This window comes from Dromiciops gliroides, chromosome 4, assembly GCF_019393635.1.
Source record: "Dromiciops gliroides isolate mDroGli1 chromosome 4, mDroGli1.pri, whole genome shotgun sequence".
NCBI lineage: Eukaryota > Metazoa > Chordata > Mammalia > Microbiotheria > Microbiotheriidae > Dromiciops > Dromiciops gliroides.
In genome coordinates this window covers 71,762,311-71,781,836 of record NC_057864.1, presented here as the reverse complement: position 1 = coordinate 71,781,836, position 19,526 = coordinate 71,762,311, and the positions used below count along the sequence as shown (strand labels likewise).

Below are 19,526 nucleotides of genomic sequence, written 5' to 3'. Positions count from 1 at the left end.
GGTACAAAGAGAGGACACAGGATTTGTAGTCAGGAAGAACTGAATTCCAATCCCTCATCAGACACTAGCTAGCTATGAGACCCTGGGCAAGGCACCGAACCTCTCTTAGGCTTAGTTAGGTTTTGTTAGGATCAAATGAAATAACACATATAAAGTGTTTGCAAACTTTAAAATACCATGGAAGTTTTAGCTATTGTTATTATTACTCTTTAAGGAGCAAAATATTTTTTTTTAATGGAGTGAAATCTTACTAGACATTCTTGAATAGTCAAATTAGCAATGACAAATGCAGGTTTCACGGCCTGCATCCCATATTCTTCCTGTACTTTAGGTTCTAATATGAATGGGCTTTTTTTTTTGTTTTTGTTTTTTTAGTGAGGCAATTTGGGTTAAGTGACTTGCCCAGAGTCACACAACTAGTAAGTGTCAAGTGTTTGAGGTCTGGATTCAGGAGGACCTGAGTTCAAATCTGACCTCAAACACTTGACACTTACTAGCTGTGTGACTCTGGGCAAGTCACTTAACCCTCACTGCCCTGCAAAAAACTAAAAAATTAAACATGAAAACCATGACAGTAAAATTGCCTTTGGCTTCGCCTTAAAACTTCTGCTACTGTCACAGAAATGTGGCTGAGGATGCTTATGTCCTGCCTGCGTCAATGTGACAGAGGCGTGAAATCCCAGGCCTCATCTCAGGGATGTTTAACTCACATGCAACACTGATAGAGAGGGGCGAGGATGCTTCTCTCATCCAGCGTAGGGTTTCCAAAGCTGAAAAATAAATTAGAAACCAGTGAATTAGCTTCACGAGAGCCAGCACTCTTTCCAACCTTAGCAAGTTCTATAAAGAAACCCCAAACCAGTCCCAAATAATTTCATGCTACACCAGCTCCAATCACTTAAATTAAAAAATAAACAGGGCATAACCAATCAGACACATGATCCCCAGTGGCTAGTTCTGGAGCATCTGACAAATAAAAATGACAAGCCCTTTCCAGGCTCCTTTATCCCATCCAGATATCCCAAGATGTTCAGGCACCACTGTATGGTAATTGAATGATATAACTCCAAAACAAAACAAAAAAAAAGAGGGTGGGATGGGGTGGGGGTGGGGTTCAATTTCAGTTGCCTGAAGGAATTATTAGAAAAGGTGAGGGGAAAAGTAAAGGATCCCTACAGATGGTTCTGTAATCCGCAAAGGATGTTTCAGAAGGATTGCCTCATCACCCACCAAAATGACAAATGGGAGAGGCTTATTCTGCTGCTTGCCAGCATACTTCTCCCAAACTGGGAGTTTCCCTGTTTCGCAGAGGCTCAGGAGACCCTGATTCATTGCAAACCAAGCATTTGGGTCAAAATGGTCTTGGCAGGTAATTTAGAGACAGAAAGGAGTGACCAGGTTAGAGACATTCTCCACATTCCAACTCTACAAACAGAATGGCCCCTGCTCACACAGCAACAGGGCTGGGCATCGTCTGCATCTTGAAATGATGAAACGGCTATGGTGATGATTCCAGGGTGAAATCCTGCTATCAATAAGTAGTGTCCCAGTATCATCAACATTGTGTGTTGATCAGGGGGCGGCTAGGTGGCACAGTGGATAAAGCAACGGCCCTGGATTCAGGAGTACCTGAGTTCAAATCCGGCCTCAGACACTTGTGTGACCCTGGGAAAGTCACTTAACCCCCATTGCCCTGCAAAAAACCCAAAAAACCCAAAACCAAACCAAACCAAAACATTGTATGTTGATCAACTGTGACAGACTAGATTCTTCTCACCAATCCAATGGCACAAGAAAGTTCCAAAGGACTCATGATGGAAAAGGCTCTCCAAATCCAGGGGGAAAAAAAGGAACTGTGGAATATGGACGCTGATTGGACCATACTATTTCTTTTGTTTTTGGTGCTGTTGTTTTTCTTTTTTGAGGTTTTCCCTTTTTGCTCTGATTCTTTTCGTATAACATGACTAATACAGAAATATGTTTAATGTTATTATATATATATAAAACCTATATCAGATTACCTGCTGTCTAGGGGAGGGGGGAGGGGAGAGGGAGAATAATTTGAAATTGGAAATCTTATCTAAACAAATGTTGAAAGCCAAAATAATTTTTTAATTAATTAAAAACAAATAATTAGTGTCCAAGCAGGTATCAGAAGACTTCAAGGGAGGCTGCCCCTGTGGCCTGGCATGGCTGTGGGATGTCGAGAGGTGACAGCAAGGCTGGCAGGCCCCTCTCCATTCTGCTGCCGCTATCTTTCACAGACCACTGAGCACCTGGCGTTCTGTACAAGATAGTGGCACTTTGGGCAAATGCTCTGGATTCATTCATAAGGAGCAGCTTCAGTGTATTCCCAGCAGCAGCTTGGAACTTTCCCCCAACAGCAGCGATGGAGCACCTGGTACCTTCTGAGCCCCGGTCAAACATCTCATTGCTACCATCGTTTAGTAAGCACCAGCAAGGGTGAGGCCCTGCCCCAGACCCTGTGGGCGAGTGGGCCATTGATCAGAATGAGGCTCTGCTCTGCTCTCAAATCTTTAAGAGAAAAAAAAAAAAGAGGAAGAAAAAGCTTCTCTTTATCCCCAAAGATCTCCTAGCCAAAGAAAGACATGGAAACAGCTTTTCTGTTAAATAATCATGGAGCAATCTTCTTTCTTCTCCTGATCGCCAGAGGGCTATGTTTAGAAAGCCACAAGAGCCAAATGGAGAACAACTTCACCTACTAAATCGGGTGTTAAATTATGTGTACCTTTGGACAAATCTGAGGCTGAAAAAGCACCAGTGTCTGCAGAACCTTCAGTTTTGCAAACTTGTCCAGAACCCCTGGCCCTGGCCTCACTGTCAAGAGAAGCAGCAGCCCCCCAACCTTTGCAAGAGCTATTTGACATTTTACTACAAGTCTGAGTGTTTGGAAAGGGCAAAGATGGTGGGCCCCTTGTGAATATAAGCAGGGAGAAGGAAAGGAAAAGGATGCTTCTAAGGAGGGGCAAGACGGGGAACACCAGTGCCAGTTATGCTCCCCCTGCCATAGAGAGGGAGGGCTGGGGGAATATGGCAGCAGCAAGCAGCTTAGACAGGACAGGATTACAGGTCTAGAGTTGTAATAGAGCTGAATTTAGTCCAACTTTCTTGGAAGGAAGGAAGGAAAAAAGAAGGGAAGGAGGAAGCGAGGGAGGGAGGAAGGCAGGAAGGAAAGGAAAAAAGGAAGGAAGGGAGGAGAGGATGAAGGAAAGAGGAAAGGGAGGGGGAGGGAGGAAGGAAAGACTTAAGTGCCAATAGGCACCAGGCACTATGCTAAGTATTTTGCAAATATTGTCTCATTTGATCCTCACAACAACCCTGGAAGGTGGGTGCTGTTATTATCACCATTTTACAGTTGGAGAAGCTGAGGCAGAGAGAGATTAAATGATTTGTCAGGGTTATATAGCTAGTAGTAGTTTAGGTTTGAACTCAGTACTTCCTAACTTGAGGCCCAGTGCTCTATCCACTGAAACACCTACCTAAGACCTGGAAAGATTCGATTAGGTAATGTCTTGAAATCTTCCAGAAGACCAGATCTACTGTTTGGAGATTTCTAGTCTTGGGGTTCTATCTTAAATCACAGTAATGGGTATAGTGAATTCCTTCTCTTCAATATCTCCAGGGTTGAGAAGGAACTCTGTATTGCTCAAAGCATCCCATTATTCTAAGGACCACAGCAGTCTCTCTGTCTTATTAAAGAGAAAAGCTAAAAGAAGCTCAAAGCTCCTGAGTGACCTGGCCAAAGTAAGGCCTGTGGTAATGGTCAAAAGCCCCTTTTCCTTCTAGCAGGGAATCTGATTATCAACTAGCTATCAATCCCTCAGGAGTATCCCCCCCAGCATGAATCAGCACCAGTCCCTGAACAGTGACCTATGGACCAGATCCAGGTCCCCTGCTCTGCCCTCCAATGTCTGATGCTGCTTGACTTAGAGAAGAACTTGTAAAAACCCACCAGGCTTTCCTGGTTTTGTTGCCCCCTTCTACCTAGCACCCCAAGGAGACCTCACCTGTCGTCTTCATCCTCCCTGACTGCCTTAACTCAAATGACATTAAGATGATTGTATTTTTGTGAAACACAGAAAAACACCAAGAATTCTAGGGCAGTGGTGCCAAACTCAAAGAGAAGTGGGGCCACTACACCATGCGTAAAGATGCCCATGGGCTGTATATTGACTCAGAAAACCACAGAGTAACATCCTCTATGTCCTATTGCCTTTTGCTGCCATGTGTCTGCCCCTCCTGGTCCTGGCTCCTTTCTTGGGCACCCATGAGCCACACATACCTCTTGGCGTTATCCAAGAGAATGAGCATGCTGGCACCCTCGTCATCCTGAAAGCTCTCGTAGTGATGGCGGTCGGCGTTGCCGATCAGATAGTCAAAGACGGCGGTGTCCACGATGTCCAGGAGCCGGGGGCCAGAGTCGTAGGGAGAGGTCTTCTTCACAGCGTCACAGTAGCTATCGTCATACTCCCACCTGGAGGCAGGCAGCATCACCAGGGTTATTGACTGAGCTTCAACACTGCGCCGGCTTTGTGCAAAGCAAAGAGAAGCCAGAGTCCCTGCCTGGCAGGCTCACACCCGGCTGCCACAGCCCTTCTGAGCCTCTGAACGCCAGAAGCTTACAAGGCAGCAGGGCACCGGACCAAGCCCCAAGATGGAATTAATGAGCCGCCTTCCCCCAAGCTTAGTCATTTTACCTGGCAAGCTTCCCCTCCCTGTAAGTCCTGCCCCATGGGTGTCGGTGCTTCTGAAGAGGCCAGACGTCCGGAAGCCACAGTGTAACAGACCCTTCCATCAGGTCTCCATCTGCACAGGCAGGCTCTGTTTCTCGGCAATAATAACACTTCCCGTAAAAGCAAGTGTTGTTACCTTAGAGAGAGAAAGAGGCCAAATATAGTGTGGGAAAAATGGGAAACCTCAGAGTCACCCAGGGTCACACAGCTAGTAAGTGTCCAGTGTTTAAGGCAACATTTGAACTCAGGTCCTCCTGAATCCAGGGCTGGTGTTTTATCCACTGTATCACCCAGCTGCCCCAGAAAGGGTCTTTTTTAAAGAGGCACTTTAAGGAGGAATGGAAATATGCAATTACTAAGAGCTGTCTTGACTCAGCTATCACTAGAATGTGAAGTCTTGAGGGAGAAGATAGAGATGACAGTAAAGTTCTCAAAGTCAACTATGTAGAAAATAACATGAAATTAACAGAAATAGGTTATTCGGGAAAATAATTAAATTAAACAACAAAACCAAAGCCAAAACATTAAAACCAAGATCTCACTGGTATGCATGCACTCCAAGAAGGCTAATGAAAGGTAGTATATAGCTTTTCCCTATACATCAAAGTATTTTTAGCAACACTTTTAGTAGTAGCAAAGAATTAAAAAACCAAGTAGGTGTCCAGTGATTGAGGAAGAGCCAAACAAATGAACAATTTGTGGTATAGGAATATAAATGGAAATTATGCCATGAAAAAATGATGAATACAAAGAATTCAGAGAAGCACAGGAAGACCTATATGAACTGATGGAGGATAAATTAGAAACAGGAAAATAATATACACAGCAGCTAAAACAATATGAATGAAAAGGACAAAACTCCATGCTGTATAATTATAATGAACAAGAATTATGAGCTAGAAGAGTTTACAAAATATACCTCCCTCCCTTCTTTGCAGGGGTAGTAGAATATGGATGTGGAATATTTTGTACACTGTCAGAATCAACTGATATGTTGGTTAGTTTTGCTGAACTAATTTTTCTTGGCAAAGCAGAAAACAATTTGGTATAAAACAGATATAGCCCAACACTCTACACATCATATAACAAGATAAAACTTCAAATGGACGTACAACTTAGACATGGAAAGTGACATCACAAGCAAATTAGAGAAATAAGGAAATTACTTTTTGTTTTGTTTTTTTGCTGGGCAATTGGGGTTAAGTGACTTGCCCATGGTCACACAGCTAGTAAGTGTCAAGTATCTGAGGCCGGATTTGAACTCAGGTACTCCTGAATCCAGGGCTGGTGCTTTATCCACTGCGCCACCTAGCTGCCCCAGGAAATTACTTTTGAGATCAGCAGGTAGGGAAAGAGTTCATAACTAAACAAGTGATAGTGAGAACCAAAGAAGATAAAGTGGCAATTTTGATTATATAAAATGGAAAATGTTTTGCACAAACAAATCTAATACAGTTAAAATTAGGAAAATAGGTAACTAGCAAAAAACCTTTGCAGCAAATTTCTCTGATAAAGGTCTCCTATCCACTATATAAGGAATTGATTCATATTTATAACATTACAAGTCATTTCCCAATAGATAAATTATCAAGAGCTATCAAACAACATGAAAAATGTTTCAAACCATTAATTACTAAAGAAATGTAATTCGCACCCATCAAATTGTCAAAGAAAAGAGGAAAATGACAAATGTTGGAAGAGCTACAGGGAAACAGGCACATTGATACATGGTTGGCTGAGCTGTGAATTGGTCCAGTCATTCTGAAAAGCACTTTGGAACTATGCTCATACTGTCCAGGAATGTAGGAATGCTAAAGTGTGCATACCCCAGGTAAACCACTACTAGGGTCCTATCCCAAAATAATCAAAGAAAGAACAAAAGGACCTATATGTACAAAAATATTTGTGGCAGCACTTTCTGTAGTGGTCCCAAACTGGAAACTAGGAGGGTGTCCATCTTTTGGGAAACAGCTAAACAAATTGTGGTAAATGAATATAACAGGATTTTCTTATACCACAAAAATTATTAATTAAATTAAAACAATATTTAAATTAAATGTTAATTGTTAAAACATTAAATATTAAAATAAATTAAAATTATTTAAAAATAATTCATTTCAGAGGAAACTGGGAACATCTCTATGTGACCCAGAGTGAGGTGAGCAGAACTAAGCAAAAAAATCTATGCAATAGCAACAACATTAGAAAAAAAAAACATTAGAGAGGAAAAGAACTTTGAAAGCCATTAGAATGCTAATCAACACAATGGCAAATCATGAAGTTAGGAGGCTGAAGATGAAGCCAGCTACCTACCTCCTGACAGAGGTTAGAGACTTAAAATGCAGAATAAAACATACATTTTTTTAAAAAACATGGCCAACAAGGGAATAGGTTTTGCTGGACTGTGTATATTTGTTACAAGGATTTCTTACAAAACATTTTCATAGAGGGGAGACAGGAGAGAATAAATGCTTATAAAAATAAATAACTTGGGGCAGCTAGGTGGCACAGTGGATAGAGCACTGGCCCTGGATTCAGGAGTACCTGAGTTCAAATCCAGCCTCAGACACTTGACACTTACTAGCTGTGTGACCTTGGGCAAGTCACTTAATCCTCATTGCCCAAAAAAACCCAACCAAACAAAAATAAATAACTTTTAAAAATTCTTTAATACAAGAGATGACTTTCTGAGTAGTGGAAGGAAAAGGGGCATATGCAGAAATGAGGGCGATTGATAAAAATGATAAGTTTTGGGGCAGCTAGGTGGCGCAGTGGATAAAGCACCGGCCCTGGATTCAGGAGTACCTGAGTTGAAATCCGGCCTCAGACACTTAACACTTACTAGCTGTGTGACCCTGGGCAAGTCACTTAACCCCAATTGCCTTACCGAACCCCCCCCCCCCCAAAAATGATAAGTTTTTAAAAATTTTAGTGACACTGGCTGGGGCAATGTTATATGGGATATGCCTGTCTATCATGTATGCATCCTATCCCTGCCTAGACTATATACTTCTTGAGAGGTGAGATCCAGTCTTTTACCTTCTCTGTAGCCCTAGCACACAGCACAAATGCCTGGCACAATTCAACCCTGTTGATCACCACCCCACTCCTGAAGCTGTAAGATATCAAATTCTCCTCGTCTACCTGCAACTTCTCTGAACACTTGCTTTTTTGGATTCGTTTGCTAGATTCTCCTCCTCCTCCTAGGCCCAAATGGGCATTCCCCAAGATTCTGACATTATTTCATGCTTGAACCATTAGAAGAGCTTTTTGAATGATTTTCCCCAATCCTATCCATCCCTCCAATGGCATTGCCAACGCCATCACTACCAGATTACTCTTCACACAGTAGGCTCTGATGTGTTTCTCCCTTGCTCAAAAACCTTCAATGGCCTCTACTACTTACAGAATGAAGTTTGATGTGTTTGATCTGGTGTTCAATGTTCTCCACAATCCTATCTTCCAAGCCTTTTCTCCCCACTCTTTGCACTTTCTGCCCACTGGTGCTAGTTTTACTTTTTTTGGAGGAACAACCAAACAAATAGCTCTTCATGTCTTTGAACGTGGCTATCACATCTAGTCTTGTTCTTCTCAGCCATCCCTCAGATGACAGAATCCAGACTCCTTCAGTAATATATATGTGCTGTCTTGGGAGTTCCCATTGCATTGGAGGCCTTCAAGCAAAGGCTGCAGCTAGGCAGAGGGGAGATTCTTGCCTGTGAGCTAAGTGGTAACTCCTTCCAACTCTCAAATTTTGTGACTCATCCCCATCCTCATGATTTTCATCTGGACACTGCCTATCTTGTTGATCTCTTTTCAGCTACGATGCAGGGAAATGAACGTCATCATCCAGATGTGGTCTGATAGGCATACAGGGCTCACTCCTTTCCAACCTCTGTTTGATGAGAGGAATGACCTTGTTTTTGCCATTTGCAGTCACTGTGTTAAGTATTCCCCTATTTAAATATTTTTTCAAGTTTCCTTACCAAGAGTTAAGAACGTGCTCAGCAGCTGCTCGGTGGCAACAGGTTTGATCTCAGTTCGAAGATTCACAAATCTCCCAACCACTAAGGGTGCACGGCGGAAACCTAAGATTCTATCATGGAAGAAAGAAGAAGAAACAAGTCGTTAGTAAGGTATTTTGAAGGATACTTTTAGACCCACAAACATGTGTCCAAAACTTCCAGTGAGAACTATTTCATTAACCAAAAATTACAGTAAGTTTGCCTGAAATTAAAACCCCAAAGAATAACTCTCATTGAGTCTCTTAATGTTTGAAAAGACAATTTTCTCTAAAGGTTGAGAAGTCTGAAGACTGTGAATTTATTTTTTCCAAAACTGTTAATATAGCAAATGGGATCTCAGGTATAGGAAATAGTATAAAGATTTTTGGTTTCAAAAATATTTTTTTAACTAACATGAAAATGTTAAAATTTATCTCCACCTTTCCATTGGTGCTCTTCTTAGTTTCAATCCAGGTTAAAATTTTTTGTTGTGATCTCAGAGACTTATAAAGGTGTCATAATTTATATGTGTGTATATATATATATATATATTTTAGTGAGGCAACTGGGGTTAAGTGATTTGCCCAGGGTCACACAGCTAGTAAGTGGTAAGTGTCTGAGGTCAGATTTGAACTCAGGTACTCCTGACTCCAGGGCTGGTGCTTTATCCACTGTGCCACCTAGCTGCCCCCATAATTTATATTTTGAAACATGGCGTAAAGCCACTATTACTTGTTCTATTGACAAAAAACAGGACCTTGAAGCTAGAAATCTGTAATGCTATATTTTCATTTAATAACTAGTTCAATTATGCTATTTTGGGTTTAACCTTGGACTTTAGACTTTTCTGGTCCATTATTTGGAAAGCAAAATCTTCCTTGGTTATTATCTAGTTTTTTATAGATAAATCTATACACCATAATTTCTTCATAATCAACAAGGGCCTTACCAGGAACTGAAATGGTTTACAGGAGTTAGAATATTCATTTGGGAACCAATATTGTTATGCAGATGTGAATAGTGAAAATCAATGGGATCCTATTCATTAGAATGAACTGAGAAATAAGTAGAAGATTATTAGAGTCACATGCTTCAGGGACATTTCTGCAACTCTTTTGTAAGAGAGAAAGATTAAAAAAAAAAATCCCAAGCATATGTAAAAGCCTAGTCACTTACCTGTCCAAGTGAAAGGCTGCTACTTCTGCGTTGTGCCTGTCATAACCAGCATAAGGCTCCCCTTCAACTACATAGTCTCGGCTATACCTGCAAAAGATAGGCCCAAGCAGGGAGGCATGATGTGAATCACATCCAGTTCAGATTCACCCCACAGACTGCGCCTTGGTCAACTCTTCGAACAATTCATGCTTTTCATATATAGCTAAAGGATGGCAGCTTGAGAGAGGGCCTCCACAGTCAGTCCCCAAGATAAGATATCTTCTTTCTTTTTTTAAAAAATGATGTGTTATTGAGGCTTTTTGTATTTACATCAAAGCCAGTTCAGCTCTCCTCCTCAACCCCTAGTGAACTCTCTCTTGTGACAAAGAAAAACAATTAAGAAAAATATCCAATCCAGTGACCCCATTGGAAATAAATACAATACTTTGTCCCAGTTGTTCTCCTTGTCTCTATCATGTGAGGAAAGTTATGTTTCATTATCTGTTCTCTGGGACCTTTGTTGGTTTTTTGATTACCCAGGCTTCAACTTTCAATCAGACTTCATCTTCCTTTTAGTGATATTGTCATTTATAGTTGGTAGTTATTGCTGATATTGTTCTCTTGGCTCTGTTTATTAAATTTTCTATGTGTTAAGACAAATATTCCTCTCTAAATTCCTAAGATTGGTGCAATAATATTATATTACATTCATATAGCATAGATTTCAGCCATTTCCCAATTGATTTTAGTTTTTTTTGCTACCATAAAGAGTGCTGCTATTGATATTTTAGTGTATATTGGACCTTTGTTTCCATCTTTTACTTCCATGGGGGTATTGGCCCAGTGGCGGCATTATTAGGTCAAAGGGTATGGACAGGCTAGTCATTTTTCTTGTATAATTCCAAATTAATATATAATTTAGAATCCCACCAGCAATCTATTAGTGTGCCTGTTTTTCCAGAGCCCCTGTAACACTGACTTTCTATTTTCTGCCATCTTTGATGTTTTGCAAATAGTATGAGATAAAACTTCAGAGTTGTATTAATTTGAATTTCCTTTATTATTAGGGAGCTGGGGGCATGTCTTTTTGTAATCATTTATAGTTTGCAGTATTTCTGAAGACTGTTCATATCCTTTGTCCACTTATTTATTATTTTATAGTTACATGTAGAGATAGTTTTCAATATTTGTTTTTATAAGATTTCTAGTTCCAAATTTTTCTCCCTCCCTCCCTTTCCTCTCCCCAAGACAGCAAGCGATTTGATATAGGTTGTATATATACAATCACATTAAACATATTTATGTACTAGTCGTGCTGTGAAAGAAGAATCAGAACAAAAAGGAAAAACAAAAACAAAAACAAAAACAAAAAAGTAGAAATAAAATGGTTTAAGCTGCATCTAGATTCCACAGTTCTTTTTTTCTGGATTTGGAGAGCATTGTCCATCATGAGTCCTTTGGAACTATCTTGGACCATTGTATTGCTGAGAAGAGTCAAATCTGTCACAGTTGATCATCACACAATGTTGTTGATACTGTATACAATACTGTATACTGCTGGGTCTGCTCATCTCACTCAGCATCAGTTCATGTAAGTCCTTCCAGGTTTCTCTGAAATCTGCCTGCTCATTGTTTCTTACAGTACAATAGTATTCCACTACATTCATATACCACAACTTGTTCAGCCATTCCCCAGCTGATGGGCATCCTCTCAATTTCCAATTCCCTGCCACCACAAAAAGAGCAACTATAAATATTTTTGTACATGTGGGTCCTTTTCCCATGTCCTATGATCTCTCTGGGATACAGACCTAACAGTGGTATTGCTGGGTCAAAGGGTATACACAGCTTTATAGCCCTTTGGGCACAGTTCCAAACTGCTCTTCAGAATGGTTAGATCAGTTCACAGCTCCACCAACAATGTATTAGTGTTCCAATTTTTCCACAGCTTCTCCAACATTTAGTATTTTCCTTTTTTTGTCATATTAGCCAATTTGATAGGTGTCAGGTGGTACCTCAGAGTTGTTTTAATTTGCATTTCTCTAATCAATAGTGATTTAGAGCATTTTTTCATATGGCAATAGATTGCTTTGATTTCTTCATCTGAAAACTGCCCATTCATATCCTTTGACTATTTCTCAATTGGGGAATGACTTGCATTCATATAAATTTGATTTAGTTCCTGACATATTTTAGAAATGTGGCCTTTATGAGAAATACTGGCTATAAAAATTGTTTCCCAGCTTTCTGCCTCCCTTCTAATTTTGGTTGCATTGCTTCTGCTTGTACAAACCCTTTTTAATTTAAAATAGTCAAAATCATCCTTTTTGCATTTTATAATATCTCTATCTCTTGTTTGGTCATAAACAGTTCTCCTTTCCATAAATCTGAGAGGTAAACTATTCCTTCCTCTCCTGCTTTACCTATAGTATCACCTTTTATGTCTGAATCATGTACCCATTTTGACCTTATTTTAGTATAAGGTATAAGATGTTGGTCTTTGCCTCATTTCTACCATACTATTTTCCAGTTTTCCCAGCAGTTTTTGTTAAATACTGAATTCCTATCCCAGAAGCTGGAGTCTTTGGGTTTATAAACAGTACCTTACTACAGTCATTTACTACTGTGTCTCCTGTGCCTAACCTATTCCATTGATCCACCACTCTATTTCTTAGCCAGTACCAAATAGTTCTGATGACTGCCACTTTATAGTAACACTTAAGATTTGGTACAGTTAGCTTTGGCCACTTATTAATCAGAGGACTGATGATGCCTTTATTTCCTATAAGGGATCGCTATTGTGCTGATTATACTGGTAAAGGGTCTCACCCATCTAGTCCAGCAACTCCACTGCCCAGGTGTCTACAAAGACAAAATTTATGCGGTCAAGGTAGCACTGAGTCTCCTTAATTTAATTTACTATCTATGAGATGCTTTGCAACAAACTTGCATTTGCTCTCTCTCTGTCTCAGAGCAACCCTAGGAAATGTTGTCTAGAGGAAGGGACACTGGACCAGAGTCAGGAGTCCTGGATTCTCATCCTAGCTCTGCCACCATTTAATACTTAACTTCACTGTGTCTCAATGTCTTTATCTGTAAAATGTGGGGGTTGGCAAAGAGATCATAGAAGAGGGAAAATGACCCACATGTACAAAAATATTTATAGCTGCTCTTTGTGGTGGCAAAGAATTGGAAATTGAGGGAATGCCCATCAATTGGGGAATGACTAAACAAGTTGTGGTATATGAATGTAATAGAATACTATTGTGGTGTAAGAAACAATAAGCAGGAGCATTTCAGAGAAACCTGGAAGGACTTACAAGAACTGATGCTGAGTGAGATGAGCAGAACCAGGAGAACATTGTACACAGTAACAGCAACATTGTGTGATGATCAACTGTTACTGACTTGGCCCTTCTCAGCAGTGCAATGATCCAAAACAATTTCAAAGAATTCATGATAGAAAATGTTCTCCACATCCAGAAAAAAGAACTGTGGATCTGAATGCAGATTGAACCCTACTGTTTCTACTTTTTGGCTGTTTTTTCCCTTCTTTTTTGAGGTTTTTCCCTTGTGTTCTGATTCTTCTTTCACAATATGACTAATGTAGATATATGTTTAATGTGATTGTACATATGTAACCTGTATCAGATTGCTTTATGTCTTGGGGAAGGGGGAGGGAAGAAAGGGGGGGGAGAAAAATTTGGAACTAAAAATCCCATGAAAACTATCTTTACATGTACCTGGAAAATAATAAAATACTTTTATGATAAAAAATATAATAAAGCAAAAAAAATGTGGGGGGTTGGCCTAAATGATTTTTTTTTTTTTAGGCAATGGGGGTTAGGTGACTTGCCCACGGTCACACAGCTAGTAAGTGTCAAGTGTCTGAGGCCAGATTTGAACTCAGGTACTCCTGAATCCAGGGCCGGCGCTTTAACCACTGCGCCATCTAGCTGCCCCTGGCCTAAATGATTTTTAAAAGTGTCTCCTGGTTCTTTGGTTCTCTGATCGTGGGTTCTTACTGTCATCTGGACAGAGGCATCATGTGAACAGAGCTAAATAAACAGGGAGAAGAGACATTCTGCACACTCCCTTCTCCCTAGTACAAGGAAAGTATCACATAACAGTAACTGCCTATGATCTTTACTGCACACTTTCCCTGTACTTCCTGAATTAGAAGTGGTTTTGAAGGCCTCACTTGGGCACTGGGGAACAAAGATACACTGAGGCAGGAACAAACTGTCATGGTTCCACTTCACGCTCTCCCACCTGTGAGGAAGCAGAGAGACAACATGCATGTTTAAGGTCCTCTCAGGGGACCATGAAGGCAGATTCCTGCAATTGGCATGGCTGTGGTATATACAGTGGAACCACAGATATTAAAGCCCACCTTCAAGACAAAGCAGTTAAACATTTATGCTTTAAAAAAAACAAAGCATGCCCTGCCTTGGGGTTAGGGATCAATTCCTCTTAGAAATGGCAGAGTTCAAAGCAGACAGTACATCTTTTTTTCCTGGGCTTGTAGGATTGGTCAGCAATGCTGCCATCTGTCTGAAGGGCAGCCTACTCATCAGTGAGCTGGCTGCTGGGGGTGTGGGGTGGGAAGAAGAGGGGCCAGCGCCTATGTCATTTAGTGGAGCTCTAATCCAACCACAGCAAGGCATACTGGGAACTACAGGACATTTCCTTTGGTGAGACAACAGAGTTCTCTGACTGCTCTAAAATACTGCTGGAAATCCACTAAAACATGGGGGTGGGAAGGATGGAAGCAACCAAATATTGTGGCATTTTCTCTCTTTGCCCCAAATATGGACCATCCCCCCATTCTGGGCCACATTCTAGTGGCTTCCTTCTCTAGTACGGCTACAATTAAGGGGCAGAAATGGGAACTGGACCTGTCACTTCATTGGTAGGTTGAACTCTCAGGTCAGGAAACTCCCTCTTCCAGATCAGGCCAGCACCTTCTCATCTTCAAGAGTCACCTTAAGCACTGAAGGTGACTAAGTGACTTGCTCAGGGTCACTCAGCCAGTGTGTGTCAAAGGCAGGACTTGAACCCAGGACTTAGTACTTTCACTCCAGCTCCCCATCCATTATATCAAAGCTTAAACTATGGGTCACGACCCCATGGAGGGGGTCACATAACTGAATGTGAGGGCTGTAAAAAATTAGGCAACAGTAAAAGCTTATGCACACCTATTTTATATACCTGTATGCCTGGGGTAGTGTAAACATTTCTTGGGTAAAAAGGGGTTGCAAGTGGAAAAAGTTTAAGAAGCCCTGCCTATACCACACTGCCTTCCATGGACACCATTAGTGCTTGCAGAGAATCATTACTTCCCTGCTGTGGATGCGTGAGAAAAAAGGGAGGCTGTTTTGATGTTTTGCCTTTAACAAACAGACCACTTATACTTGTTCTGCTGCTAGAACCTGGCCCTCCAAATAGAGTTATAAAGCAAGACCGCCAGTGACCTAAAGAGAAACAGGCTTCTTTGTGTGATGGTGGTAAAATCCCCAATACTGTCTTAAGTCGCTGACAGAATGGCAGAGTTCACCCCATAACTGCCACTACATCACTCCCATCCTTCTGGGAAAGAACGTCAGAGCCTGATTCAGGCCATTAATCTGCGCTTACACCAAGGATAAACCAATTTCTGAAGCACTAGGGGTCAGAATGACAATTTACTGGCCATGGCAGGACTGTAAGCACTTACACCAGCCTTCACCTTCCTTGGCTCACCAAGCCCACTTCTGTAGGACAGCCTGATTAACAAGCAATTGGTGCTCAGTTATCCAAGCTAGTAACCAACCACCCTGCCTATGCAGCGGTCCCACCATGTGCAGGGACAAAAATAAAGCTTGGCTAAGTGAAGTGGGGCTAGAGTGTAGTCTGGACTTTTTTTCTAAAATTAACAACAACTAGCATTTATATAGTCTCTAATATATGCCAGATTTTGTGCTAAGCACTTTACAAATATGATCTCACAACAACCCTGTGAAGTAGGTGCTATTATTATCCCCATTTTACAGATGAAGAAACTGAGGCAAACAGAGGTTAAGTGACTTGGAGGCTAGATTTGAATTCAGGTCTTCCTGATGCCAGGCCCAGTGCTCTATCCACAGTACCACCTAGCTGCTCTGATTCTGAAAGACTCAGTCACTAAAGTTTTCTGAGTAGGAGCTGTAGAGTGATTAGTTTATGTTTGGGAAGGATTAACACGACTGTAGCATGTAGAAAGGATTAGTTGAAATTGAAGTGCTACTGTGGTTAGGGTCCAAAGGAGGTGTGCTATGAGTCTTGTGTATTTAAAATATCACTAGGTGGCGCAGTGGATAAAGCACTGGCCCTGGATTCAGGAGGACCTGAGTTCAAATCTGGCCTCAGACACTTACTAGTTGTGTGACCCTGGGCAAGTCACTTAAACTCACTGCCCTATCCCCACAGCCTCCCCCCCCCCAAATCACAAGAAAGCAGGGTCTCAGCCAATCTTTGGCTTTGGTCCATCAGTGCGTGATAAACCTACTGCCATCTCTCCCAATCACCGATCTGTTCTTTTTCCTCCTCCCAAGTAAATTCATATCTAATTATCACTAGCCTACTTCCCAGTCTTCACTCAAGCTGCATCTTACTCTCAAATTCAACTTTCACAAAGTCTTCCATTTGGCCATCTCCTCTTGTCTGAATATATGCAATGCACTCATTTCCTTTCCTTCATACTAATAATTCCCCTTTTTGTAGACCCTCCTTCAGCATAATCTCTTAGACTAGAAGCTCCTAGCAGTCTGATTCTATACAATCCCCACTGGCTTTGCAAAGTACCTGCTTAGTGACTTTTGAGGAGTTTCTACACCAATTAGAGAGAAAACCCAATGAACAGATAGACTTCGTGTAGAGTAGAGTGGAAAGGGAACTGGGTTTCTCTGGGTCCTGGTTTCCTCATCTAAAAAATGAGAGGACTATAGCGGAGAATCTCTAAGCTTCCTTCCAGCTCTAAAGTTCTTGAGTTCTGTGTCATTTTCACATGAGCATCCTTTATCCTTGCTATCTGCCGAGCACAAAACTTTAAATACCAGCTAACAGTCCTTTACCTCTTATTTCCTTACTAGCCTCTGCAGTCCCCAGCTGTCAGAAGAGCAGGTGTCCTTCTTTTGCCTCTGCTCCATCACTCCCGTCAGTGGCACTGTGTCCACCTGCCGGAGGGATCAAATTTAACGCTCCCATGTTCCTTTGTGACTACGTCTTATCCTCCAAAATGGCAGAAAACAAAGAAATATCTATCATACTTCTCCCCAAAGCTAGCACTATGGAACGTGTGGTGTCCACAATATTTGAAAGTACTCTGAGGATCACACAGATTTTGAGGAATTTCAATGGTAAAAGAACACTTACATATCCCACCATCCCACTGTAGCTAGGTCCCTGTTACTGCAAATAATGAATTCCCTACAGTAGTCCTATTATTGGAACTGTAGATTCCCATTGGGTTGGAACCAATGACCATATTTTACATTATTACCTTTGACTAGTGTAAATTCAAATACATGTGACCAACCACTTCAGGAGGTTCATGATTCACACCCATTGGGAAATGGTCATAGTTGAAGTTCACACATACTGACAATTATGTCCCCTTCAACTATATACTATTTTATGGCATGGTCATAAGCTCTGCATAATAAAGCCAAAAAACATCCTTGGAAATCAATCTTGTTGTTCCCAATATGAGTCAGAAGGTGTCACTGTCAGCCTTTCTACATTTTAAGTTTTATGTTAAAAAAATTTATGTTACATTTTAATCTTATTTACTTATTTTAATATTTATATGATCATATTTATTACTTATGTTATTTGTTTATTTTAGTTTTATCCTATAGGGTAGTAAATCACTCAGATGGCTAGCTCCGTGGCTTAGCTTTTTCCTCAAAATGGGAGATAAAGGCCTAGGAGCCTAGAGTGTTAAAAGCTTAGAAGGGGTCTTAGGTCACCTAGTCCAAAGCTCTCCTTTTAGAAATGAAGAAAGTGAGGTAAAGAGGGCTATTTACATTCACTGGTGCCTGGGTTACATAAGGTGCAACAACTGCGTTCCTCATGCTGCCTTGAAGAAGACTTACCTCTTAGGTTTGAAGACAACTTTCTGCCCTCCTTCGAGTATCAGTAGGGCTTTAAGCTGAGTTCCTTTGTAACCCACATCAGCCTTAACGATCTTCTTGGTGGCCATGGCATGCATGATGGCCCCCAGCTCTGGGGTCTCTTCTGGGTACACTTCTCGGGGAACTACCCATTGCCCAGCAATCTCCCAAGGAGACTGCAATGTGTGCTCCAGGCGGGGATCCAGCTCTACACGCAGGCTAGCCATCATGCGGTGAAAGGACCGCTGGTCCTCCCGGTTCGCAGCTGACGTGTCCAAGTTGTCAATAAGGAAAACTTTCGTAAAGATAAAGATGATGAGGAGGATGACCAGCAGGACAGCTCGCTGTTTCAGCTTCATGGTGACAGCCTTCCCTTCTCCCTCAGCCCAGGCTCTACGTTTGATCAGGGTGAGGAGGTGGCAGCTAATGTGGAGAGTTCATGACTATCATTTGAATTAGTCCATTCCATTACTGAAGCATCTCCTAGGATTCCTGCAAGTCAAAATAAAAAACCTTTGGTTCAAGTTAATTAGAGTGCAGCTAGGTGGTGCAGTGGATAAAGCACCAGCCCTGGATTCAGGAGGACCCAAGTTCAAATCCAGCCTCAGACACTTGACACTTACTAGCTGTGTGACCCTGGACAAGTCATTGCCCCCCCCCCAAGTTAATTAGAAGACTTGAATCTATCTCTGATGCAATTCCAGGTAAATTGCTTACTCTAATCTTTAGAAAGTCAATTATTTTGTCTCACTGGTTAAGTATTTAGCTTAAATGGTTCTAATTAGTAAAAATTCTAGTCCCTACCTTTTTATGTATAGTGAGAGGATTTATGTTTAAAAATGAATAATTCAGTATTTATAATATTTTTTTAAATGTTTTTTGTTTTTGCAGGGCAATGAGGGGTAAGTGACTTGCCCAGGGTCACACAGCTAGTTAAGTGTCAAGTGTCTGAGGCTGGATTTGAACTCAGGTCCTCCTGAATCCAAGGCTGGTGCTTTATACATTGTGCCACCTAGCTGCCCCCCCCAGTATTTATAATATTATACACATAATACTGTTACTGGCCTTCTATAAATACATAATGAAGTTGAAAATCAAAATAGTGGTAGAGAAAAGAAAGTAGACAAAAGAATATTATCTGGGGAGGGTGTGTGTGTGTGTGTGTGTGTGTGTGTGTGTGTGTGCGCGCGCATGCGTGTGAGGGAGACAAGAGCCAGGAGTGCTATTTTCTCCTCTAAGGCAGACTAATGATCCTTCTGTAACTCTGTTTTAGGGAATTGCCTGGGTCTGTGAGAGCTTAAATGGTCCAGCTACACAGCAAGTATGTATGAGAGATAAGACTTGAACTCCACCACTCAGATGTAAAATGAAACTCATCAACTCTGTGTGTGTGTGTGTGTGTGTGTGTGTGTGTGAGAGAGTTGGGGTTAAGTGACTTGCCCAGGGTCACACAGCTAGTAATTGTTAAGTGTCTGAGGCTG

At 41.3% G+C, this 19,526-nt stretch overlaps 1 protein-coding gene across 1 annotated transcript in view; it reads right to left on the bottom strand.

Moving 5' to 3' along the window:
• Positions 1-19,526, bottom strand: part of FAM20B (FAM20B glycosaminoglycan xylosylkinase) — a 43,379-nt gene that overhangs the window by 4,673 nt on the left and 19,180 nt on the right. Inside the window, exons 2-7 of the mRNA XM_044001377.1 lie at positions 18,028-18,537; positions 9,935-10,021; positions 8,741-8,850; positions 4,719-4,890; positions 4,304-4,495; positions 711-770 (exon numbers count right to left, since the gene is read on the bottom strand). Coding sequence (XP_043857312.1) covers positions 711-770; positions 4,304-4,495; positions 4,719-4,890; positions 8,741-8,850; positions 9,935-10,021; positions 18,028-18,404 — 998 coding nt within the window. The 5' untranslated portion in view covers positions 18,405-18,537. The remainder of the gene's footprint in view (positions 1-710; positions 771-4,303; positions 4,496-4,718; positions 4,891-8,740; positions 8,851-9,934; positions 10,022-18,027; positions 18,538-19,526) is intronic.